Source organism: Vigna unguiculata, chromosome 6, assembly GCF_004118075.2.
Source record: "Vigna unguiculata cultivar IT97K-499-35 chromosome 6, ASM411807v1, whole genome shotgun sequence".
Lineage (NCBI taxonomy): Eukaryota > Viridiplantae > Streptophyta > Magnoliopsida > Fabales > Fabaceae > Vigna > Vigna unguiculata.
The window spans coordinates 17,094,229-17,122,128 of NC_040284.1; the positions used below are offsets into that span (position 1 = coordinate 17,094,229).

The window sequence follows — 27,900 nt, forward strand, 5'->3', positions numbered from 1 at the left end:
ACAGAAAATGATACATTATCATACCATATAATATCTTAAACACAATATATCAAATATTTCCTTATACCAGCAATGTATTTCTCATAATAACAATACCGAAAATAGTAATAGTTTTAGGATTGCACAAGATAACTGGGAGATAAACAATTAAGAAAAATTAATCAGCTCCCCTTACTTGGTTTTGTTGCTCCTAGTGTACTATCACTGATCCCTTCTTGTCCCCAACGCTTCAACCTGTGTTCCCACTCTGAAAACTCCTTTCCAGTACTTCCTTTTCTCTCCCTCAATTATAAATTTTTGTTTCTCTCTGCCTTTCCTTGCTGCCACACTATATGACTCTCTGCTTTCTCACTCTCTCTCTTCTCTCTCTCCCCCCAACTTCAGCCCAAAAATAAATAATACCCATAATAAAACGAAATTTATTTAAATTCAAGGTTTTATGACCATTATTTTGGATTACTACCCCAACTGCTACCTCTCTGGTTTCTCGGAATTTCTACAGTTTCTAGATTTTTCCATCACTTAGCAAAAATATAAAAATATAAATAGCCTACTTACTCTAGTCAAGATTCGAACCTACAACCTCCCAATCCATCAAACACATGCACACCAACAAACCATCCCATTATTCTTGTTAATTCACACATTCATATAAGGTTAAATCATGTTTCCGCATTCATAATATTTTGGTAATATAAAACACAACTAAAATCACACTAATGGCACACACTAAACTTGAACCCAAGTCCTTCCAACATAACCAAGTACTCTAAACCCTTTAAGTTATCATTGTTTCTTGTCTAAGGTTTATCAAAGAACTCTCTTAAGGTATTCTCAATCCCCTCATTTCTTTATTCCATTACTTATTAATTTTCATAAATTTCGTGGATCTCACATAATCAATCATAACTATAATTATTATTACTATTATCAACTCTAATTAGGGATGACAAAAATTATCATGCACGCAGTCCGCGGATAAAATCAATTGTGGGTACTTAGTACCCGCGGGTAGAAGGTAGCGAGTATTTTAATACTCGCTTATAAACGGGTCGGGTGCGGGTATCATACTACATATACCTTATACATGCAAGTACAAAAAATTAAATTAAATTTTAATTTATATTTTATTAAATTTAATTTAATTAAAATTATATTTTATTAGCTTAAATTTAATTAAAATTAAAATCTAATGTAATTTATATTTTATTTTTCTTTTTTATAATTTATTTTAAAAAAATTAGAAAAAATATATATTTTTAAGTATTCTTGGATATGCAGGTATTCACGGGTACCTACGGGTTTTAAAAGAATATGCGTATATTTATTAAGGGAGTATCCAACAGGTAAACGAGTGGGTAAAGGGTGAATTTATTTTATTGCGGGTCGAGTTGTGAGTAGGTACTATCCATACCCGATATGACCCATTGTCATCCCTAAATCTACCTTTAATTATAATAATAATAATTATTATTGTTATTATTATTAACTATAATTATTATTATCATTATTGTTATCAACTATCATTATTACTATCGATTATAAGCTATAATGCACGGATACGATACGAGTACCGGATACGACACGTATCCAATACGTTGATACATCTATTTTGACAATAATAGGATATGACACATGTTAGATATGTGGTATATGAATATTTAAAATTTTACAATAATTCTTAAAAATATAACAAATATGTGATTGTTATTGTCTGAATCCAAAATAAAAGTATATGTACTAAAGTTGTCAACATAAAAAATATAAATTATTGTCATCATAAAAGTATCACTACAAGAAAACTCTTAAATAATGATCAATTTTAGTAACCATAAACATGTTAGAGACCAATCTCCTAATTAGAAAACAAGTTAGAGATCAATTATTTTGGTAGTCAAAACCTTGGCATTAATATTTATAGCATAAAAATTATTATTATTATCATTAATTTGTTATTATTGGTATTATTATTATTATTATTATTATTATTATTATTATTATTATTATTATTATTATTATTATTATTATTATTATTATTATTATTATTATTATTATTCGTACTGATGTTATTGTTAGAGGTGTTTTTTTTTTAAATTATAAAAAAAATTATCATACTAAATACTTTTGCTAAAGATATTTTTAATCTTTTAAAAAATTTATAATTTATTTATATTAATATTATTATTGATATTTTTAATGGTTAAATAATATAATAACAATTATACTATTATTCTAAAAATATTTGAAATAAAAAAAAAAATTGTACACGCACGAGTCACATACTATTGTAATTATTATGTAAAATGAATTAATTGCACCATATTGTGATAAAAAAATTATTTATTATATTTTAAACTGTTATTAAGATCGTATCACTTAGATTTACTATTTCATTACTTTAATAATAACATCTACAACAATATAACCTAACTTTCATGATATTTATTATTATTATTATTATTATCAATTATAACTATAATGATTATTATTATTATTATCAACCCTACCTAGGGATGACGAAAATTCTCATGCACGCACGTATTCGCGAATAAAATCCACTATGGGCAATTAGTACCCGTAGGTAAAAGGTAGCGGGTATTTTAATACTCGCTTATAAACGGGTCAGGTGCGGGTATCATATTACCCGTACTTGCAAGTATTCGTTACCCCAAAAAATTAAAATTGAATTTATATTTTATCAAATTAAATTATAATTATAATTATAATTATAATTAAATTTATATTTTATTAGCTTAAATTTAATTAAAATTAAAATTTAACTTAATTTTTATTTTATTTTAATTTTGTATAATTTAATTTTAAAAACATTATAATATATATATATATATATATATATATATATATATATATATATTATAAATATTCATGGGTATGCGGGTATTCACAGGTACCTACGGGGTTTTAAAAAAATCCGCGTATATTTTGTAAGCGAGTACCCAACAGGTAAATAGGTGGGTAAAGAGTGAATTTTTTTTTTTTGCAGATCGAGTTGTGAGTTAGGGATGGCAACGGGGCGGGGCGGGGACGGGTTTCACTATCCCATACCCATCCCCGCATAAAAAATTCATCCCCATCCCCATACCCAAACCCAACGGGTATCAAACTTTTTTCCCATCCCCATCCCCACCGGGTAACGGGTATAATCTCGTACCCATACCCGTACCCATGTTCTAACTACTTCAATATTAATTTTTATAAAAGAAAAAAAATTACGGTAAAGAAAACATAATATTATGAAATATTCAATATTAGGAGGATTTTCTTCGATGCCAAATACATTAAAATAAATTATAATTGTTTATATTTTATATTAGAATACCAAATAAAATTTCATGTGAACCAAAACATTTATTAAATTTGCAAACTACAACATTAATGAACTTAGTTGATAAAATTAAAAAATATTTCAAAAAAGTATAAAAGGAAAACAAATATTCAAATTAAAATATATTTTAAATGTTTGTTTACTTCAATTTTTTAAATTCTAATGAATCTCTTTTTTATACACTAATAAAAGTTATAATATATCACTTGATCAAAATGACACAAAGAACAAATATTCAAATTAAAATATATTTTAAATATTTGTTTACTTCAATTTTTTAAATTATAATGAATCTCTTTTTTATACACTAATAAAAAGTTATAATACATCACTTGATCAAAATAACACAAAAAACAAATAATAAACATAATAATAAAATTTTGACATAGATTTTGTATCTTTTGAACTTCAATATATGTTGCACAGTGACAAAAAAATATTCATAGAAATTACATTAAATTTTTATATTGTAGTAAATAAAAGTTATTTATACAATTAAAGTAAAAAAAATTACAGTATGATTAATAGTGAGTTATAAAATAACAAATAATTAGATAGAATATATCGAAATATTTTATTCTACATGATGAAAATAAACAATAAATAAAAATATTAAAAAACTAACAAATGTGTGTTTTAGAAATAATTTGAGAGACTATCGAAAGAAATCGCACAAAGGAAATCAAATGTATAATTAAGGTATGATAAAATGAAAAAAACCTTAGAGAACTAATTATTAAATTATGTTTGAAGTGGTTAAAAATAAATAGAAATATCATTAGTGACCAAAAAATTTATCATTAAATTACAAATAAATTAGTAATTAAATTGGTCACTAAATCAAGTACCGATTCGATCATTGAATCAGTCACTAATTTAGACAATAAATCAACTACTACCACCAATGACGAAAAATAGTGACTGATATGGGTTACTGACTAAATCAGTCACCATTTCATTTTTTTTTGTAGTGAATTATCATATACTATTCCTAAATATCATTATATATATATATATATATATATATATATATATATATATATAATTTTAACCACTTCAAACAGAATTTAAAGTGAAACAATTACATTATGATATATTATTCTACATGATGAAAATAAAAACAATAAATAAAAATATTAAAAAACTAACAAATGTGTGATTTAGAAATAATTTGAGAGACTATCGAAAAAAATCACACAAAGGAAATCAAATGTATAACTAAGGTATGATAAGACGAAAAATATCTCAGAGAACTAAGAAAACTTTTCAAATATCAACATATATACTTAATGGTTGAAAAATAACGAAAATTACTTTAATGAAACAAAAGAGTTCTTCAAATTAAACAAAAATTAATAATAATAATAATAATAAGTAAAGATTTTTTTTTATATTACCTTAAATTGAGAGTATAAACATTCTCATGTGAAAGGAAAATTTATAATAAATAAAAATATTAAAAAATAATATAAATATTCAAATGTAAGGCATAATTTTTTTTATTAACATACATTATTTTAACATAATTACATAAAGGTTATGATAAGATAAAAAATATATTGGAGATGAGAATGAGTTTAATGACAAATGAAATAATTAAAAGAAATAAAAAATAGAATATATATATATATATATATATATATATATATATATATATATATATATATATATATATATATATATATATATATGGGTTACTTGATTAATTGTGAATATTTTGATAATTTAAACGAGAATGAAGATATGGCGGGGACGGGTATTATGGCGGGTATATGTACATCCCCATACCCATCCCCATACCCAACTGAAAAAGTCAGGGATTCCCCATACCCATACCCATACCCAGTCAATGCGGGGATTCCCCGTCAAAACGGGGACGGGTTCGGGCAATACCCACGGGGACGGGTTTATTTGCCATCTCTAGTGCGTAGGTACTATTTGTACCCTACCCGACACGTTGTCATCCCTAACTCTACCTATAATTATAATATAATCATAATTATGATGATGATGATTATTATTATTATTATTAATTATAATTATTATTATCACTATTGTTATCAACTATCATTATTATGATCATTATTACTATCGACTATAATATAAGTGTTATTATCATTATTATTAACTATAATTATTTCTATTATTATTATTATAACTATTATTATTAATAATAAGAACTATAATTATTATAATAGTTATTATTATTATTATTATTATTATTGTTTTTATTATGATTACATCTTACTTTTACTTGTTATGTACGATTCAAGATGTCAAAAATATCCGTACCCGTGGGTATCTGCAGATAAAACCCGCAATGGATAAAACGATTATTAAAAATGGATACCCGCTACCCACGGGTACGAATATTTTTTATACCCACATGTTAACGGGGCGGGTACGAATATCATAATATCCGTATCCGTGGATACCCGTACCCGCTAAATTTTAATTCACAAAAATACCCATATATATATTAGTAAAAAACATTTTGACCTAATTTTTTCTTAAGAATCAATTGGAGAAAGTGGGCTTGTTAATCAAAGCACTAATTAAAGAATTCTCATTGTGCTGAACGTCATCTTATATTTATTTTTATGATTATTTGGACTTGTATGAACTTGAGTTTGTTTGAACTTTATTTAAAATTTATGACAGTGATGTATTTTATTTTATTTTATTTGAATTTATGATTAAATATTTATTTTTTAAATAATTTTGTAAATACCCGCGGGTACCCGCGAATATGAAAAAATAGACGGGTACCCGCATAATGGATACCCGACGGATATGGATACGAGTATGGGGCGAATATTTATCCTGCAGGTAGGGTGCTGGGGAGCTACTACCCATACCCTACCCGCCCCATTGACATCCCCTATGTACGATCATGTTTCAATTTTGTCTTTCTTAATTGTTTTGTTATTCATTTATCTTTACATCTGAACAATTATTTTAATTCAACAACATAGTTACTAAATTTAGTAAAATAATAAAACTAAAAATAAATTTTTTATTGTAAATAATTATTTAAATTAAGAGGATAAAATTGAAAAAACAAAAAAAGACACCAAAGATGTTTATCTCTTTATAGGTCTAGTTGTATTATTATTATTATTATTAATATTTTTTATCATTACGCGATATTATTATAGTGGTATATTATTATTATTATTATTATTATTATTATAGTTAGACATACATTGTACTTTTATTTATTACGGGATCAAATCTCAATTACTTGCATTTTTTATTTGTTTTGTTATTCAATTAATATATGTGTAATTATTTGAATTAAAAAAAAATAGTTACTAGTAAAATGATTAAATTGACAAATAAATTTTATTATGAAAAAATATTTAAATTTAACAAATAATAATTAAGAGGATAAAATTGTAAAAACAAAAGAGGATACAATTGACACGTGGCACGTTGACTAACGGCGTTAGTCAACTCTGTTTGAAAGGGACCTAATTGAAGCAATTTTCAAAAGTTGGGATGCAATTGACACTTTTTTAAAAGCGGGTACCAATTTGACACTCTAGTACCAAACTGGGTACCTTACGATTAATTAAACCTATATATATATATATATATATATATATATATATATATATATATATATAGTTGTTGTTGTATTATTATTACTTTTACCACTACGAGATATTATTATAATGATATTGTTATTATTATTATTATTACTATAGTTAGACACACCTCTTAATTTTATGTACTATGTGATCATATTTCAATTATTTGTCCTTTTTATTTGTTTTGTTGTTGATGTATATATTTATATATATGTTTTTTTTATTTCAAATATTTTTAGAATAATAATATAATTATTATTATATTTATTTAACCTTTAAAAATACTAATACTAATATTAATATGAATTATAAATTTTTAAAAAATTAAAAATTATTTAGAAAAAGTATTTAGTATAATAACATTTTTTATAATAAAAAAAAACTTCTAATAATAACACCATTGTGAATCGTAATAATAATAAAAATAATAATGATACCAATAATAACACACTAATAATATTTATGTCATAAATATTAATATTAATGTTAATACTAAGACTGCCATTATTTTGTAAAATCAATTAACTACACGATATTGTAATATCAATTTTATTTATTATATTTAAAACTAAAATTATTATTATATCATTTAGATTTATTGTTTCATTATTTTAATAATAACATTTACAACAATATAACATAATTTTCATAATATTTCATTATATAATATTTTTACTACTTTATTATTTTAATATACAAAATAAAAATATATATAATCCGTGAGTACCTACGTGTCGGTCTACTGCTAGATAAGAAATAAAATAATGATAACTAAAATAAAATATCCTTTTGAAAAGATAATATTGCTTAAAACAACAACTTTCAGGTTTAATTTTAAAGAATTAATGTTTTAAACAAATGGTTCAATAATCCATTAATTGTGTCAAGTATGACAACTAAAATAAAGTTTCTTGTGACATTACAAAATCAATTCTTTTAACAATAAAACAAAATCATCAAAAATTAGCAAGTGTAGGGTGTTGAAATTTCATTAGGGCATGCATGTTTTTTTCTCTTGATTACATGAAGAGAAGTTCTTATATATATGTATATATCTTTCAACATAAGCAAATGAAGATTATAATTTGAAAATGCATGGATATTAACAATCACTACTGTTTTTGTTGATGCTACTGTTGTTTAATTCTTCGTTTCTTCATCTTCGTTCTCATCATTGTGGTTGTTGTCTCCATCTTCTTGAGATTGATTCTGTTCATCACTATCTTCTTCTTCTTCTTCTTCTTGTTCTTGAGTAGAAGGAACTTGTTTTGTGGGTTGTGGTTCATCCACTTCTATTTTCTTCCTTGCCAAAAATTCAACCGCTGTAACTACATCACTGATTAAAGGTCGAGTTTCATCTTCTTCTTGGAGGCACATTGCTGCCACTGCTAAAGCTTGGTATAAACTTTTTACAGGATACTCGTCTTTCAACAATGGATCTGCCATTTGTGTAAATTTCTTCCTATCTTTTAAGAGTGGTTGTGCCTGAAGAGAAGCATAACCCCTAATTACTTCATCTTATTTTCTTTTTCAAATCATATCTTTCACACTTTCATATAGCTAGTCAATCAAAATTGTTGAATAAAGAACACACATTTCATATTTGAGCCTAGTGAATAGACATATGCAAAATTTTCAATCTTATTCAAATGATCCAAATTCATGAAGCGTATATCCATGGAATCCACATTTATGTATATAAATTAGGAGGAAAAAAAAAAGAAAAAAAGTAAGAAAAGATAAGATAGAAAGTTAATAAATTGTAAATGAAGTTAATTACGTAATAAAAAATTTGAAAAAATATAATGACATATCCAAACACATTTTTAAGGGTGATAAAATGAGTCTGATTTGTCATTAACTTACAAAAATAGGATGAGTTGGGTTGGTCCGTTAAATAAATAGAAATATATATATATATATATATATATATATAATATAATATGAAAGAATTAATTTTTAAAATTAATTTTTATTTAAATTTTTAATTAAAAAATGGTTAGTCTTTCTCATCCTATTTTTGACTTATCATTTGACGGGTATTACCATTTCTTTTAAATAATAACGAATTTTAGTGGCTAAAATAATTTATATTATAAATAAAAAGTTATAATAAATTTTTAAATTTAACTAAAATAATTTTTATTATGAATTGATATATAAATTGGTCACTAACATTAATTATTAAGATTGTGAATATCATAAAAATGAATTTTTAAATTGATCTCTAATTAAAAAATTGGTCTTTAAACATATTTTTGGTGTATGGATCAAAATGGACTTAAAAGTTGAAAACTTCAATCGAACAAGTCAAATTTTAGTGGGTTGAAGGATCAGTTTATAATTTAGGGTTTAGGGTTCGTGATCCACTTTTCTACTCCTATATATTTTACACTAATTATTATTTTTTTTTTCTAAAGAAATAGTATGAACTTTTGTACACAAAGAAAGGTTTGAAGACATACCCAAAGAACTAAATTTTGCTCTTCTTCTGGCCTTGAATATTCAATGACTCTTCTTCCCGTGATCATCTCCAAAAGCACCACTCCATAGCTATACACATCCGATTTTGTAGTCAATTGCCCTGTTGATGCATACTCAGGAGCACAATATCCATATGTTCCCATCACTCTGGTAGACACATGTTTTTTGTCTCCTGTTGGTCCAAGCTTTGCAAGTCCAAAATCAGAGAGTTTTGGATTGAACTCTTCATCCAACAATATGTTTGATGCTTTGAAATCACGATATATCACTGGAGGGTTTGCTTGGTCATGCAGATATTCAAGTCCTTTTGCTGCACCTTCTGCAACTTTCATTCTGGTATGCCAGTCCAAACCCTTCACTCCTTCAGGTAAGTCTGAAAATTCATTTTTTTGTTTTGTTTTTTTCATTAACAACATTAGATTCTTGTTAAACCATAGAAAACTTAGTTTAATCATTTCATTTACCCACCAAGTAAGTGATCTTCTAGAGAACCATTAGCCATGTATTCATACACCAAAATTCTGTGTTCTCCTTCAGCACAATACCCTATCAAGTTCACCAGATTAGGATGGTGCAGAAGACTCAAAATTAAAACCTCAACAAGAAATTCTCTGGTTCCTTGAAATCCATTTCTGTCAAGTTGCTTCACAGCAACAACCTGCATATTTGACACAACACTTTGAAGGTTAGTCAAAACTTGGATAAATTTTCTTCCTTTTAACACAATATTTCAAACAGAAGTTAAAGTAATAATTAATACTTGATTAGTGCTCCGAAGTTTTCCTTTGTATACCCTCCCAAAGCCTCCTTCACCAATCATGTTGGTAGGGTGAAAGTTCTTAGTTGCATCACATAACTCATGATAAGAAATGATCCTAGAGCTAATGTTTCCTTTCCCAAGCTTTGCTATCTCATCTGTTATGAACTTTCTCTTGCCACTATCTACAACACAAAAATTGTTCCACTTTTCATCATTCATGTTTTTCTTTCACAATGATGCCCTAAATAAACTTGGTAACCAATCATAAAAATTCCATGTTTGCAAAGTAAAACAAACAAAACTCTTGCATTTTAGATCCTTCTCATTTCATTCTCATTGTTATAAGATTTGATAAAGTTTACATAATCTATGCAACACAATATTTTGATTGTTCTTACATCACTTTTATTTTTTCCCTCCTAGACCTCTATATTTAAGAGATTTTGAATAGTTTTAGCAAATGATCGTAAAAAACACACTATTTTTTCAACATTTTAGCCTATAAATTATACCATTCGACCTATGATTATTACAAGAAATACTGATATTATCGACGAATTTTTATGGAGGGACTTGTTTAAATATTGTGTTATTAATAAGAAAAGTATAAATAAAAATCCCTAATACGAAACATGAATAAGAAACAAATTGTAATTCAAATAGAAAAAAATAAGAGAAATAATTATGAGAACTCACCTGATCTAATAGAGATGTTAGAAAATGAGGCGACACTTCTATCATCATATTCTTTTTCTTTCTTAATGCTCTTCTTCAATTTCAATCTCTTCTTCTTGAGCCTCCTTTGTGATGAACAACAAGGAAATAAACTCATTTTCTTTTTTCAAAATTTGATTTAATCAAATCCCCATTTACAAAGTTTTAGAAACTTATTGTATTGGCTTTCCAAACCCTTCTCTTAGCATGCAAATGTTACGTGCCCTATAATCCAATATTGCTCTCGCAATATCCAACACCCTAGAAAGTGCCTCAAAATGTTTGTTTGATTGTTCTTGATTCAAACCTTGTTCTGCAAAATACCATGCAAATATTCTAGATTCTGAGAATCTCTACTCACATGGTTTCTTTTGCTTCGTCAAGGCATATGAGCATGGAATGGATATTAAGACATAGTCAAATTTGCCAATACTAAAAATAGCGAAAGTGAGGTATCATATGTTTAACTATGGCTCTTGTTGGGTAACATCTATGCGTTACAATTTAACGTAGGATTTGATGCATGTCTTCTCGCACGTCATTCCAACTACCTCCTTTAAATATATATATAATGTTGTTGTAATGTTTTTCAGGCCAAGAACTTATTTAAGGTAAAATAAAAATGATTTTAGTAGAGAACAATTTAGTGGTTATTTTGAACTTTAAAAGAGAAATTAACTCATGTCTGTTTACAATTAATTTTTTTCTAAAAACAAAAATGACTTTATGAAAGTTGTTAATTTTTTTTTCAGCTTTTGATTATTTTTAAAAATTGTTAAAAATTATTATTTTTGTAAACAAAAGTACTTTTTTGGTGACACGAATAAAACAAAAGAAATAAACTCTTAATAGAATGAAAAGATGCCATTTTTTCAATAATGAAAATTTACTGAGAATACAAAATTTCCAATATGCTTTTCAATAAGGGAAAAAATTTCTATATTATGATATGAACGATCGGAAGTTTTTATGTAAATAAGACATGTAGTTATTTAAGTTTGGAAGAAAATTGACATGTGAGTATTAGTTTAAAACTACTATACATGTCAATTTAGTCCATTTCACATGATTTGATCGTCGGCTAAAAAATTCACACATCAAAAATTTCCTAATTAAAAATCCACATGACCAAAATATCTACAAAAGAAGTTTTTTTTGCTAGGATCAATCCATAAACTTTCTTTAACATAAAAAATTATTAATTATAGGATAATGGATAATGATATTTTGATATATTTTTTTGGATCTATTTTTAATCCACTAATACAATTACCTTTTAATTATTTATTTTGATTTTTTTGAGTGATATGACATGACTATTTAAAAATGATTAGAGTAGTGGATTAAAAACGAGTAAAAAAAAATAGTTAAAATATCATTATCCTTAATTGTACATGCAAAACTGGTTGGGAAAGATATCGTTGAACCATTGATTTTGAAGGAAGAGGTTGAAGATGCAATATGGAGCATAGAAGCAAGGCTGTCTACTGAGGGAGTGAACCTATCTGGGGCTCAAGGTGAAAGCTATAATTGTGTATCTGGAATGAATGTAATCGATCTTGAACAGAGAATCAAACAACTGGAGACAGTGATTGAAAAATTAAAGATAACAAAATTTGGTCACTGTTGAAAAAATTATTAGCTTATCAAACCAAAACCTTACTACTTGTTAACATGTATTTCCTTTTATATATACTTTCAGAATAACATGACATGAATGTTCAGAAAAACAAGTTTAACATGATACTATTACTATAGGATCTTAGTTAGCACTGGTACATTGTCCTAGACAGATTTCACAGCATTACAGAGCCAATGCATTTAGATATAATTCAGCATCCTTCTGGCCTTGCAGGCTAGCAACTTTAGAAAACTGTTGATAGACGTTCACAGAGAAATCCAAATACTGATTTTTATGATCTAATGCATGCAACAAGTCTAATTTGCCTTGCTAATATGAGATATGCAATTATGACGCAAAGTGGAATGCTAAAAAACTGAAATCATGCATGTGAACCTAAAGCTGGCAGAGTTGGCAGGAACAGATGTTAATGCAGATTCGGGTTTTCATGTGACATGCTAGTGGAGATTCTCCCTATGCAGTACTTCAACAAGTCTAGAATGATATGAAGGAATGAACAATACTCTCTAATCCTGCAAGAAAAGGACAGAACCTAAAATCACACTTTGCACCTGTTGTGTATCAGATTCGAGGTGCATACATGTTTCTCAAACTTCTATTCCCTGAGGGAATTGCAATACTACCTATTAGTAACAATAAATAGGTTGTGTGAGACAGGAATTCCCAAACGACATAAGATCTTTTATTTTAAAGTTTGCTGAGTACCTACACTTGATGTTAAAAGTATCTTATGCATAAGTAGGAAAAAAAAAGAAGGAAAAATAAAATTAAATGAACTTCTGATGTGTCAGAGTTAGCTGCAAAACCAATGAGTGACAAACAGCAGCAGTTAAGTGAAAAGAAAGGATGGGAGTGCATGAGAGTCAAAGCTCCCTCAAGCAAGAGAAACTCTATGCTCCAATTTCTAATTATGATCCTCCAAAAAGGTACTTCTTCATCACTACACCATTTCTTATAACAGAAATGCACACATCACACTCCATGCAACCAAAATTCCTCTTTCTACCCTTTCTAACTTTTACAAGAGAAAAACATAAATTATTAACTACATTTGAGCTTGAACTTTCGTTGATAAGTCCGAAATGGCTTATCCCATTTTAAGGCATGGTTCCTATCAATGTCACCATGTATAAAATTAGCCTTGTCCTCAAGGACAAATTCTGGAAAGCAAAAGCAAATAGAATTAGGAAATTCCCAAGTAGCCTCTTGCCTATTTAAATTCAGAATGTGTATAAATTCTAACATAGTTAATCCTTTTTAATCTTAAGGCATAGAAAATTAAAACAACTTGAGATAGAAATGGATTTGAATTAAACAATGGACGTGCGGTACAAAAGCAGAACCAAACACACTTAGGGTAATTTTCTTAGCTATTCTTTTAAACAGTTCCATACAAGTCTCCACATAATTTGACTTTGCTTCTGAGTACAAGACAATATTCAAGTTTCAAAGAATATTGTTACTTCGGTCAAGAGAATTATCAATGAATTATACAAAATTCAAATATCTCATTATAACATAACCATTGCTAATAAACAAGTAAAGGCAACTACACAGGTTGTACCAAAAGAGGGACCATCGCATCTACACATTCTGTTCTACTAGCTAGATTCAGAAAGTCTGCTCTATAATGGCTAAAAAGGATTCTTGAACTTCATTTACAAAAAAGGACAATATGGTTCAGCTTTGACTCCAATATTTTGAACTTTATGACCTAATTTTTTTCTGCTTTAAGCTTGGCAACCACTCTTGTCATTTTCATTGTAAAGCTGAAGAGGAGGAGAATTCACAAATGGACACCAAATAAAGTCATTTCCAGCTCTTGAAGAGTCCAAAATCAATTTCAAGTTGTCATGTTTAACCATTTTCACTGTGTGCCATTTAGCCATCAAGAGTTGGCCTTGCTCAACTACTCGAGGACACGGCTGCAACGAGGGAAATCTCTCCAATGCCCAAACTTGGACCAACTGAAAAGGAGCCAACAATGTAACTTCTAACTCCACTATTGTGACCATTCTGACTTTTTCATTCAGCAACCTCAAATCCCTGTAAATGTTGGCTAAGACAGCAGGTGCAAGAGCTAGTTTAGTCCCTCTTGCTAACTGTATGGCAATAGGAAAAACACTTTTCAGAATGGATTTATATGATCTACCAGGGAAAACAAACCTCGACAACCAGGAACACAAGAATGCCTCATGTTCCAAATTGCTTTCATTACTCATGAAATACTTCATCCATGGATTATGATCTGCCCTTTTGGCCTTCGATTTGAAAAACATCCTAAACACAGTAATCAACTCTTGTTCTACTTCCTTTTCCTCATCACTCACAAGAGGTCTAGAGAAAGGCTTCTCCCCAAGAAAACACAAACGTGTTAGTCTTTGAACACCACCTTTGTGCAAGCTCAAGAATCAACTCATCATTTCTACAGATAAGAAAAGTAGAAGCTTTGATAGCTTGGTCTATCCCAGCCTTTATCCACATATATTCATACTTTTGTTGCATCTGTTGAACCCATGTATTCCATTCTTGATTTGGATTATGTCATCCCCTGTATATCACTTCTAGTGGCAGCTTTCCGGGGTTGGAAGCAACTGTTGCTGTTCTTCCAAAAGAGAACATGTAATGAGGAGGATTTGCTCAGCCTTCCATACAGGGTTTGATAAAATAAGCAGTTCTGCGAATTGGGTTTTCACCAGATAATGGTGAAACCAGGAGTTCTTCCTTTGCTTCGATAATAGTGTCCTGTGATAGCTCCATGCTATAGATGCCAATCAGGAAGTACCTGAAAACACAGAAAGAAGAGTTACATCAATCTACCAATGGATAAGAAACAACCCTACTGAAAAGGACCTTTGAACTTACAAACTTTTTGCTTCTTTCTTTTCTTTAGAACATGTCTTGCACTTTATCAGAGGGAAGCTTCTATTACTGATATTTGAATAAGATTTCGTGGCTCACAAAACAACACAACCTTCACTGTGTTTGAGTAGAATTCTTTCAAAGAATGTGAGAACTGAGAACAGAGAATTTGAAAAGTTTTTGAGTAATATATCAGCGTTTGAGTTCTTCCTCGGAACATGTAGTCATCAAATGTTCCACACGTCACTTTTAATTGAAGACAGCACTTGGATTAAGGAGATTTTTATTTTTTTAACTATTATAACTCCTTTAATTTCTATAAGTATGTATATCTTATAATTTTTATATTGAAAAGTTATTAGTTTTAATCTTTACACGTATTAGTTTTTTAATGCTGTTTTAAGGTAACCATTTTATATTATATATATATATATATATATATATGTATATATATATATATTCAAAGAAAAACATTTATTTATGTTGTTACAATTTTTATAAGTGAAATTAATAGCAAAATTATATGTTATGTAATAGTTATGTTTATTATAACAACATTGGTTTATAGAATTACATGACTTAGTCAAGTAATATTTTATTTACTAAATTTATTTTAAATTTAATATATATAAATAATTTTCATATGCGTATAGTTAATTAATACAACTATGCCATAGAGAGAGATTGTGTATTGTATTAGTTTAAAATTAATACTAACATGTCATCTTTCTACATATCTTATTCACATAAAAACTTCTGATCGTGCATATGATAATATAGAAAATTTGTATTCTCAGTAAATTTTCATTATTGAAAAAGTGACACTTTTTTCATTCTATTAAGAGTTTATTTGTTTTATTTTATTCGTGTCAAAAAAGTACTTTTGTTTACAAAATTAATGATGTTTAATAATTTTTAAAAAGGTTTAATTACCCGTAAGGTACCTAGTTTGGGTCAAGGGTGTCAATTTGGTACCCGGCAAAAAAAAGATTTCAATTTGGTACCTAAGTTATTTTAAGTGCATCAATCAGGTACATTTTCATTGACGCCGTTAAAGTCATTAACGTTGACGAATGAACAGGGTCTGTTGACACCAATATTTGACACGTGGTATGACACTTATTACTGACGTGGTATTTTGAAAATAAGTAATAAAATAATCTGCGTTTGAATTAAAAAATTAAGTGTGTGAGAGTGTTAATTTTGGAAAGTCGAAAAGGTGAAGGTGAGTGAGAAGTGAGAAGGTCTGGAGGAAGAAGCGATCGGGGTTTCTGCAAAATCGAAGGGCGAATCGATCGGAGAAGGTGAAAATCGTTTGGACAAGGTGAAACCGTTCGGAGAAGGCGATCAAAGGTACGTTTTTTTGCGACCCCTGTTCGTCGTTCTCATTTTTCCCTGGATTTAGGGTTTTTTTATTTGAATGCGTTTACTTTGAAATTGGTGTGTTGGTATGCTTTAGGGTGTTGTTTTTATACGCTTTTGTCGGTTGATTGTGGTTTTTAAGTAATGCGGTTGGGTGTGTATTTGTTTAATCAATTTTGTGGTCCACCGTTTGTGCGAAAGTGACAGTGTTATAGTTGTGGTCCCCTATTTTAAATTGTTTGTCGGTGTGTATGTGGTATTGATTGTAAATTTGGTATTATTGTTTGGGCAATTTTATAGATTACAGATGGACGACCACTTTGAAGTTGTCTTCCACCATGGGGGAAAGTTTATAAATGATGGGTCACTAAAATACGTGGGTGAGAGCAATACCCTTACATGTGACCCAGATAGGTGGAGCTACTTCGAAATATTATCCATTCTCAAGGAGATGGGGTATGTGAACGTGAAAGAGATGTGGTATTCAGTTGGTGGAGGTTTAGTGTTGGAAGGAAGGTTAGAGTTGCTAAGTGATGACAAAGGAGCATGCCATATGGTGAATATCGCCATACTCAATGGCCAAGTGCATCTTTTTGTTGTGCACATGGTGTCTGAACCTCAGATAGTTCATTTGTTGGAGTATGGTGGTAATGAGGTTGCAGCTGATGAAGAAGTTGATGTGGAAGATGCTGCAGAGGTAGGAGAAGACGGTGGAGTTGCTGCTGCTGCCGTGGTAGGAGAAGATGTTGGAGTTAGAGCTTCTGTAGAGGTAGATGGTGGAGTTGGGATTGGAGCTGCTCCAGTTGTTGATGTCGATGTTGGGATAGGAGGTTGTGCAGCTGTTGGAGAGGATGGTGGAAATGGAGCTGCTGAGGTTGGAGAGGTTGATGGTGGAATTGGAGTTGCTGCAGAGGTGGGAGAGGATGATGGTGGAATTACAGCTGCTGCAGAGGTGGGAGAGGATGATGGTGGCACAAAGGTTGATGGTCGTGCAGAGGTTGGGGTTGAAGGTGAGGATAATTGTGCTGTAGAAGTTGGGTTGGATGGTGCTGCAGAAGTTGATGGTGGTGTAGAGGTTGGGGTAGAAGGTGCAGAGGTGTCTGAGGAGGAATCATCTGAGGGCAGTAGTGAGAGCGATGAAGATTTTGAAGTTCATAATTGGAATGAATCTGAGGAGGAATTATCGGCTGCTGAAGGAGATGATGGTCTGTTTGATGTACCTATTGGAGGATATGATGCATCTGAAGATGAACTTTTTGAAGTCAGAATTAAAGAAGGTAATGTTGGTAGAGTGAGAGGGTCATCATCCCAAAAGCCCACCCCTAAACATGCGGACCAAAGAGGATTCTCTGATACAGAATGGGAATCTGAAACATTGGATAGTGATACAAGTGATGAAGTTAGAGATAGATATGAGAGTTTTAGTATATTTTTTCAACCAAAATATATGGAGGACTATAACTGGGAGGTTGGGACTTACTTCACTGAAAAGGAACACTTCACTGATGCAATTAGAACTTATGGGGTGCACAGTGGGAGGAAGCTGAAAATATTTAGAAATGACAAAAGAAGAATTTGTGTTAAGTGTTTAGGTGCGAAGGGTAAGTGCAAGTGGTATGCCTATTGTGCTTTTAAGGCTGCCCAAAGCACTTGGCAATTGAGGAAAATAATAAACAAGCACACTTGTAGCCGTGAATTCAATGTGAGGCTAATGACTTCTAAATGGTTGAGTGGACGGTTGGAGAAGACATTAAGAGACAATCCAGGTGTTAAATTAACTGCCTTGAAAAATAAGATTGGAAGGAAATGGAATATAGGTGTTTCTAGGTCTATGACCTTCAGGGCAAGGACAATGGCATACACAAACATAGATGGCTCATTTAGGGAACAATATAAACGCATTTATGATTATGCAAATGAACTTTTAAGGTCCAATCTGGGGTCGACTGTAAAAGTTCATGTTGAAGAGAATGAGGGGAACCCAATATTCAAAAGACTTTATGTTTGTCTGAAGGCCTACAAAGACAGTTTTGTGTCTTGTAGGCCCATAATTGGTGTAGATGGCTGTTTTTTGAAGGGCAAATATGGTGGTGAGTTGTTGACAGCTGTAGGAAGAGATGGAAATGACCAGATGCTCCCTTTGGCATACGCAGTAGTTGAGGTTGAAAATAAGGAGACATGTAATTGGTTTTTGGATTTATTGATTGGAGACCTTGGTGGGCCTGAACTTTGCTGCACTTATACATTTATTTCAGATCAACAAAAAGTAAGTTTCTTAACCTTTTTTAGTCACTTTTCAGATTCTCATTCAACTGCTATTCTTTTAATAATGCATTACTTCACATTACTTTGACAGGGACTGCTCCCAACATTGCAAGAATTGTTACCCGGTGTGGACCAAAGGTTTTGCGTGAGGCACATCTATTCTAATTTCAGGAAGAAATTTCCTGGAAAAAATCTGAAGTTGTTGTTATGGAAAACAGCCTACTGCACACATCCTCAAGCATGGGAGGCAGTCATGAGGGAAATTAAAGAAGTTAATCTGGACGCATTCAAACACTTGTTAGCCATCCCCCCAAGGTATGTTGTAATAATTCCTGTAGTGTATTGTATATAGTGTGAACTGCATGTGATAGGTTTTTTTTTTTTTTGCAACATAGGTTTTGGTCTAGGTCCAGATTTACAGCCATACCTGCATGTGATACACTGGTGAATAATATGTCTGAGGGGTTCAACAGTACAATTGTGGACGCAAGGAGCAAACCAATTATAAGTATGATGGAAAAAATTCGGATTTATCTCATGAAGAGATGGGCAAGCAATAGAAAGAGGATTAGTACATTTGAAGGTACAATCTGCCCACGAATTAAGAAGAGAATGGAAGAGGAGGCAAAAAAGACTAAATATTGGCTTCCAAGGTAATACTCATACATTATTCTGATAAAGTTACAATTCATTTTCAAATGTCAAATCACTTTATCTTTTTGCATTCATAACAGCTGGTTAGGACAAAGATTATTTGAGGTCAGTCATAGGTCAATGATTGGAGAACAATTTGTGGTTGACATTGACAAACATGAATGCAGCTGTAGAAAGTGGACCATAACAGCAATCCCATGCTGCCATGCGTTGACTGCTATTAGATTTTTAAATCTGAATGCTGAAGACTTCCTTCCACATTGGTTTCTTGCATCTACATATGAAGAGACTTATTTGTCACTCATATACCCTGTCAACGGGCCTCATCTGTGGGAGATCACTGCTGCAAATGATGTTTTGCCTCCAACAAAGAGGGTCCTTCCAGGAAGACCGAAAAAGAAAAGAAGATTGGAGGCTTGGGAATTGAGGAAAGATGACACTCAATTGAGACAAGGTGGTACCCATAAAAAATGTGGGTTGTGTAGACAAATTGGCCACAAAAGAACAAGTTGCCCACATGCTCCTCCTGCACCAGCAGAAACTGCTCCATCTGGAACACAACAAAACACACCTGCAGACCCTACTCAACCAAGCCAGAGCACTCCACAAACTGACCATACTCAACCAAGTCAGCCTATTCCACCAACTCAGTGTACTCAACCAAGTCAGACTACAGAAGTCTCACAGCAACAGAATCATACTCTTCCAACACAAGCAAGTCAAACTCTACCAACACAAGCAAGTCAGACTATTGCACCACTTCGCTGGTCACATGAAATCAAACCCACAAAAATGCTTACCACCAACAAACATTATGGAAAGCAAAAATTTAAACAATAATTCATACCTTGTAGTTAGGGCACCCAAGAAATTGTTTTCCAAAATTCTTAATTGTTTTAGCAACTCTCAACGTTGCAACCTCCCCACAGTAGCACATTTGGGTTCCACCCGCACTCCTATATGAAACAGTAGGGGAGGAGACACTATTTTTTTGTGATGTCCACGAACACGCACAACCCTCACTGCGAGACATTGAAGAATTGATTGGAAGAAGAAGACACACAACACGAACCAACCTCTTCAGCTCTAAACCTGCAACCGAATGGAGAGGAAGAAGAAGATGAGACATTGACGAGTTGATTGGAAGAAGAAGACACAAATCGAGAAGCCACCTTTTCAACTCTGAACCTGCAACCGAATGGAGAGGAAGAAGAAGATGATATGGTACATTTAAGAGTTAGGGCAAATTTAGACTTCATCTTTCATTAAACCACCACTGCACACTGTACAATTATTTTTTTTACACGTCTTCTCCTTTCAATGACACGTATCCGTTATCCATTGCCACGTCACCAACATTTTAACGCCGTTCCTGACAATCTAACGGGATGTACCTGATTGATGCACTTAAAATAACTTGGGTACCAAATTGAAACCTTTTTTTCGCCGGGTACCAAATTGACACCCTTGACCCAAAGTGGGTACCTTACAAGTAATTAAACCTTTTAAAAATAATCAAAAGCTGAAAAAATAAAATTAACAATTTCATAAAGTAAATTTTGTTTTAAATTTTTTTTTAATTGTAAACAGACATGTAATATTTATATTTAAAATATTATTATAGTAATATTTATATTTAAAATATTATTATAGTATGTAAAATTTATATATTGTAACATTTTAATAAATGTTACTAAGAAAATATTACTAAAGATAGGAAATGGAGTAGTGAATTAATTAGAAGAAGGTATTTTACAGTAGACAAGTGAAATCAACTTTCTAACTAGTTTTAACAAAGCTAAAAGGCCAAATTTCTAAATATAGCCCTTTTTAGTGTATATGTTTTAATTAAACAACAGTAACAATCCCTTTTAAAAAAACATGTTTTCAAATTTTCTTTGAATTCAAAGTCAAAAGCAGACCATACATCCCACGTGATTTTCTAAGCAAGCACCAGACAATAAAATTTGGACCGAAACCAACCACCAATTACTCTTCTTCATGCAGGGAGCATTTCTTCTCAGAGAATCTAATCAGACACAATGAATTACGATAAGAAAAAAATCATCCTTTAAAGTTTGAGATTAATTTTACTTAAAATTGATCATATATGATAAGTGAATAAAGTGTTAATGCACATGTTAACATACATTGATCCTTATATTTCACATGCCTAAGCAAACTTTGTTGTCTATTACAGTATTTTTCTTAAAAACTATTCCTAATATGATTTCTTTTAGTTGATTTTAAAAGTCCTTTATGCATAGGTTTTAAAATGGATTTGATTTTACTTAAAACTAATCCAATCATCAACATTAGTTCTTCCTCATATGTATATATTATTTGGTGAGCATTTTTGTTTTGCTGTGTGTGAAAGTGAAAATGTACAAGACAAAGTTACAAGAGCTTTGCCACAAGAGAAAATGGGGTTTGCCAAGGTACTCTGGCATGAAAGATGGTCCAGATCATATACCAAGCTTTAAGGCTTCTGTTCATGTCAATGGTGTCATCTTCACTTCTTCCAGTGCCTCTAGTTCCCTTAAAGAAGCTAAAAACAAAGCTGCCATGGTTGCTTTCCTCAACCTCTCTTGTGGTACCCCACCCCTTTTCCTTTGTTGGTTTTATTTGTTTCCTTGGAAAGTTGGTTTCTTTACTGTTTTTTCTTGATGAAGATGAAGTCTTGAAGTAGGGAATTTCCTTTTATGTAAAGAGAGTTGTCAGATTTATTCCTTAGATTGTTCTGTGTTTGTGTTCATATACAATCATAGATTATTATAACAGTTTTCAGGAGTTATTTGAGATTTTGGGTTGGAAACGATCACTTTTTTCTGTGAAATGGTTTGAGAAACTACAAAACTGTTTGGTCGAAAGTAGACTATGAGTTGCACTTTAGTCTAAATTAGCACTGACAATGACATTTTTTTATAACCTTAATTGATTTCATAATAGACAAGTAGAATTTAATGATCAAATTCAGCAATTCTAAAATTATTTAAATCAATACTAATGAAAACCCTTTGTTTAGTTTTCATTCTTAATTCTCAATATTATGGCTTCATATCACAGGGTAGAAGTTGTTGACCTAATTTTGTTCAATTGTGCACCAATTAATTTTGTGCTTTATGACGCTCTAGGATCTTCAACACAAATTTCTGATAGCGGTACACAAGAGCAAATTAGGGCAGTGAAACCTAAGGACAGTTCAATTCCAGCACAATCTTCAGTTATTAGAAATGGTGAATGATGACTTTCCTTCTTACTTTTGAACTTAGTTTGCAAGCTTTGCTGTATGTGGATTCTAAACATCTAGTAAAGAAAAACAATACTTTACTTTTATTTTCCTTCTAGTTCCATTCTAATGAACAATATATTCTCATCAAACCCTCCAAAAACCTGGTTGCATTCATTCTGGCTTTGTAAATTTAGAAAGCTATAAGGTGTAAAACGCATACAAGATTAATTTTAGAAATGACTTATGTCAATCCTAATGTCTAGTATTTCAAAGCTAAAAGGAAAAATTTGTAAATATAGATTTTTTTAGTGTGTATGTTTTAATTAAACAACAGTAACAATCCCTTTTAAAAAACATGTTTTCAAATTTTCTTCGAATTCAAAGTCAAAAGACACACATTCTATATGATTTTCTAAGCAAGCATCATAAAATAAACTTTAGACTGAAACCAACAACAATCACTCTCCTTCATGGAGGAAGCATTTCTTCTCAGAGAATCTAATCGAACACTATGTATTAAGATAAGAAAAAACAATCTTATCATATAATCATCCTTTAAAGTTTGAGATTAATTTCACTTAAAATTAATGATATATGATAAGTGAAAATAAAGTGTTAAATGCACATGCTAACATATATTGATCCTTAGAATTCACATGTCCTAGCAAACTTTATTGCCTTTTACAATAATTTTCTTAAAAACTATTCCTAATATGATTTCTTTCAATTGATTTTAAAAGTTCTCTATGCATTGGTTTTAAACTGGATTTGATTTTACTTAAAACTAATCTAATCATCAACATTAGTTCTTCCTCTCATGTATGTATTATTCGATGAGCATTTTTTTCTTTTGTTGTGTTTGAAAGTGAAAATGTACAAGACAAAGTTACAAGAGCTGTGCCACAAGAGAAAATGGGGTTTGCCAAGGTACTCTGGCATGAAAAGTGGTCCAGATCATATACCTAGCTTTAAGGCTAATGTTCATGTCAATGGTGTCATCTTCACTTCATCCAGTGCCTCTAGTTCCATTAAAGAAGCTGAAAACAAAGCTGCCATGGTTGCTCTCCTCAGCTTCTGTTCTGGTACTCCACCTCTTCTCCTTTCTCAGTTTCCTTGGAAAGTTGGTTTCTTTACTGTTTTTTCTTGATAAAGATGAAAGTCTTGAAGTAGTGAATTCCTGTTTTGTGAAGGGAGTTGTCTACTTTATTCCTTAGATTGTTTGTGTTTGTGTTCATATACAATCATATCTTATTATTACAACAATTTTAAGGAGTTATTTGAGATTTTGGATTAGAAACAATCACTATGTGAAATGGTTTGAGAAACTATAGAGTTCTTTGATCAGAAGTAGACTATAAGTTGCAATTGAGTTCAAGTTAGCGCTAACGATGAATTTTTTTTCTAACCTTAATTGATTTCATAACAAACAAATTGAATTTAAGGATGAAATTTTGGCATCTATCTTATATTCTAAAACTATCTAAATCAATGCTGCAAAAATCTTTTCTTTAGTTCTCATTCTTAATATCATGTCTTGTATTAACAAAATGATGCAGAAAACAATACGATGGTAGAAACTAGTAATATTACATTAAGTTCATACAATAGGGTAGAATTTGTTGACCTAACTTTATACAATTGTGCACCAATTAATTTTGTTCTCTATTATGACCGCCTAGGATCTCCAAGACAAACTTCTAAAGACGATACAAAAGAGCAAATTAGAGCGGTGAAACCTCAGCAAAGTTCAACTCCAGCACAATTTTCAGTTATTATAGATGGTGAATGATGCCTTTCCTCCTTACTTTTTGAACTTAGTTTGGAAGCTCTGCTGTATATCGATTCTTGTTGCTAGTTCACTTGACAAAGATCAAATGTATTCAATGCATTCTTGTCTCTGTGTATCTTCTGCAAATGACTTATGGCAATCCTAATGTCTGGTATTTCGAAGGTTATTTTTATCTTTATTTCAATGTTATTGTTATCTTTATCTCAATGAACAAACATTTTCAATGACTTTCAGAGTCATAACTACTATAGTTTCTACATATATTAATAACAAAAAACTACTAATGAACTTATTCTAACAGTAAACTCAAGCTCATTGTATTGTGGTGGAATCTTTAGAAGTTTTTTGTTGACTTCCTTTCATTTTATTCACTACTGTATTTGCATATCTACGATAGTTATGCTATGATTGTTACCATTTTCTGTTTCCATTTCATCATCTAACAACATCACTCAACTCAATTCTCTAGATATGGACTGTATTCACAAAATTCATCTGCAGAACAATGCTCGAGTGTGAACAATCTTCATCCACCTGTGTTTGCATGTAAAACTGAGGATCTGCCTCCAGCAAATGACTATAAGGCCACAGTGCTAGTTGATGGGCATTCTACTGAAAGTCCTTCATTTACCAACACTATAAAAGAGACAGAGCGAGCTTCTGATTCAATTTTATTATCACCTGACATATTTCAGATGGCAAGTGTCCTTTTAATGTCTAACATTGTTACTAACTAAGAAGAATGTTGGAGAAAAAAAAAATATGAGGACCTATATAGTTCAACTACCAAGAGGGAACTCTATTTTGTGTATTTTTCGTGCAGCTACAGTTTTAAAACTTGCTGTGACCAAGAAAAACGTACAAACAAAAAGTAATATGACAAATTAGTTAAATTTCCATCTTAGTTCCTAATCTTTTACAGTTATCCTTTCATGAGGAAAAAATTTATTAAAAGTGAATATGTTTTATACTGATGTTTTCCAGGTTAAAAATATAGAATGTCTTAGTAAGTTTCTTTTGTCTTATCTTTTTTAGAATGTCTTTACATAAAAAAATTCTGTTTAAAAATAGTTGTTCGATCTCTATATTATATATAATATCTGAATGTTTACTTATTAGTCGGTGTGAAGAAAATTTTATGTATGGAAGGCATTTAGATTTTAAATTGATCAACTTCGTTCAAAGGTCAAATCTATTCTTGTGTTCACATGTATGTTCGTGTGTTCTGTCTTCATTAAAAATTGCTACAATTGAATATGGAGTTGTATCCTCTTATCCAGGGTGACTCTGATTCATTCAAGACTTCACTAATGAAATTAACTGAGAGAGAAGGCTTTCACAAACCAACATATAAAACTATGCAGGCTGGTTCTCCCTACAGGCCAACTTTCTTCTCTACCTTGGAAGTAGAGGGTGAGGAATTTCATGGAAAGGGATGTAGATTCAAGAAAGAGGCAGAAGAGGATGCTGCAAAGATTGCTTACATTGCCTTAAAAAAGTGTAAGTTCATTGTCCCACTTCATTGGTGCACATCCCTTATTTTGCTTCCATGCATAAGAAACACTCAGAAAATTTTGATATATCACCAAAAACTTTACCTCTACTTTTGTGTATTTTGAATGACCTGAACTTAAATCATGACTTCTATTTAAGGCATGACATCTACTTAAATCATGACATCTCAAACGTTGGATGATGGTTCTAGATCAATTATACTATTTTGTGAAGTCCTAATATAAATTTTACAATAATTAAATGACCTTATGGAGACTCTCCCACTCACTATTTTTAATTTTTTACTACCAGTGATGTGTGATCAACATGATTTTGCTAAGAATATTGTGCAGCGAAAGAGAAGTCCAAGGTCACTTCATCGTACAAACGGTAATGATGCTGATGCTCCTCCCGGTTTTCCTCCGAAACCTGGTGGCACTGTGTATACTGAAAAATCTAGTGATTATGCTTCAAATGCTAGGAAAGGTAACAGTGATGCTAATGTGCCTTCTGATTTTCTTGTTAAACGCTTGAAAACTGTTCCTTCTGGAATTTATGCTCAAGATGGTTTCAAAGATAATGAAGATATTGATGCTGAAGTTCCAGCAAGATGTAAAAATTTGTTCAACCAGACTTCTTCAGCATGTACTGTTGATTACGAAAATGCTAAAAGAATGTCACCACAGGAAAAACTGGTTGGGAAAGATACTGTTGAACCATTGATTTTGAAGGAAGAGGTTGAAGATGCAAATGGGAGCAAAGAAGCAACGCTGTCTATTGAGGGAGTGACCCTATCTGGGGCTCAAGGTGAAAGCTATAATTGTGTATCTGGAATGAATGTAATAGATCAACATGATTTTGCCAAGAATATTGTGCAGCGAAAGAGAAGTCCAAGGTCACTTCATCGTACAAATGGTAATGATGCTGATGTTCCTCCCGGTTTTCCTCCGAAACTTGGTGGCACTGTGTATACTGAAAAATCTAGTGATGATGCTTTAAATGCTAGGAAAGGTAACAGTGATGCTAATGTGCCTTCTGAATTTCTTGTTAAACGCTTGAAAACTGTTCCTTCTGGAAATTATGCTCAAGATGGTTTCAAAGATCAGGAAAATATCAATGCTGAAGTTCCGGCAAGATGTAAATATTTGTCCAACCAGAGTTCTTCAGCCTCTACTATAGATTACAAAAATGCTAAAAGAATGTCACCACAGGCAAAACTGGTTGGGAAAGATAGTGTTGAACCATTGATTTTGAAGGAAGAGGTTGAAGATGCAAATTGGAGCATAGAAGCAAGGCTGTCTACTGAGGGAGTGAGCCTATCTGGGGCTCAAGGTGAAAGCTATAATTGTGTATCTGGAATGAATGTAATCGATCTTGAACAGAGAATCAAAAAACTGGAGACAGTGATTGAAAAATTAAAGATAACAAAACTTGGTCACTGTTGAAAAAATTATTAGCTTATCAAACCAAAACCTTACTACTTGTTAACATGTATTTCCTTTTATATATACTTGCAGAATTACATGACATGAATTTTTGCAAAAACAAGTGTAACATGATACTATTACTATAGCATCTTAGTTAGCACTGGTTCACTTCCTAGAAAGATTTCACAGCATTACAGAGCCAATGCAATTAGACATAATTCAGCATCCTTCTGGCCTTTTAGACTAAAAAAAACTATATTCATTTCGTTGATAATT

The 27,900-nt window shown here is 31.0% G+C and overlaps 3 protein-coding genes across 3 annotated transcripts; 1 reads left to right on the forward strand and 2 right to left on the reverse strand.

Annotated features, from left to right (window-relative positions):
* Nucleotides 1-7,843: 7,843 nt before the first annotated feature.
* LOC114187699 (probable serine/threonine-protein kinase PBL23) lies at nt 7,844-11,412 on the reverse strand. Its single transcript, XM_028076017.1, has 5 exons — nt 10,880-11,412; nt 10,184-10,365; nt 9,892-10,081; nt 9,405-9,796; nt 7,844-8,424 (listed from the first exon to the last, which is right to left on the reverse strand). The coding sequence occupies exons 1-5, from the start codon at nt 11,013-11,015 to the stop codon at nt 8,080-8,082; spliced, it is 1,245 nt and encodes a 414-aa protein (XP_027931818.1). The 5' UTR covers nt 11,016-11,412; the 3' UTR covers nt 7,844-8,079.
* Nucleotides 11,413-14,269: 2,857 nt separating this feature from the next.
* Nucleotides 14,270-15,299, reverse strand: LOC114188471. Its single transcript, XM_028077043.1, has 2 exons — nt 15,194-15,299; nt 14,270-14,931 (listed from the first exon to the last, which is right to left on the reverse strand). The coding sequence occupies exons 1-2, from the start codon at nt 15,297-15,299 to the stop codon at nt 14,270-14,272; spliced, it is 768 nt and encodes a 255-aa protein (XP_027932844.1).
* Nucleotides 15,300-22,038: 6,739 nt separating this feature from the next.
* On the forward strand, nt 22,039-27,734 carry LOC114187345 (double-stranded RNA-binding protein 1-like). The gene is made up of 7 exons (XM_028075578.1): nt 22,039-22,275; nt 22,817-22,918; nt 23,781-23,996; nt 24,594-24,695; nt 25,205-25,401; nt 25,984-26,203; nt 26,510-27,734. Exons 1-7 carry the CDS (start codon nt 22,065-22,067, stop codon nt 27,640-27,642), a joined length of 2,181 nt encoding a protein of 726 aa, XP_027931379.1. The 5' UTR covers nt 22,039-22,064; the 3' UTR covers nt 27,643-27,734.
* The last annotated feature ends 166 nt before the right edge of the window (nt 27,735-27,900 follow it).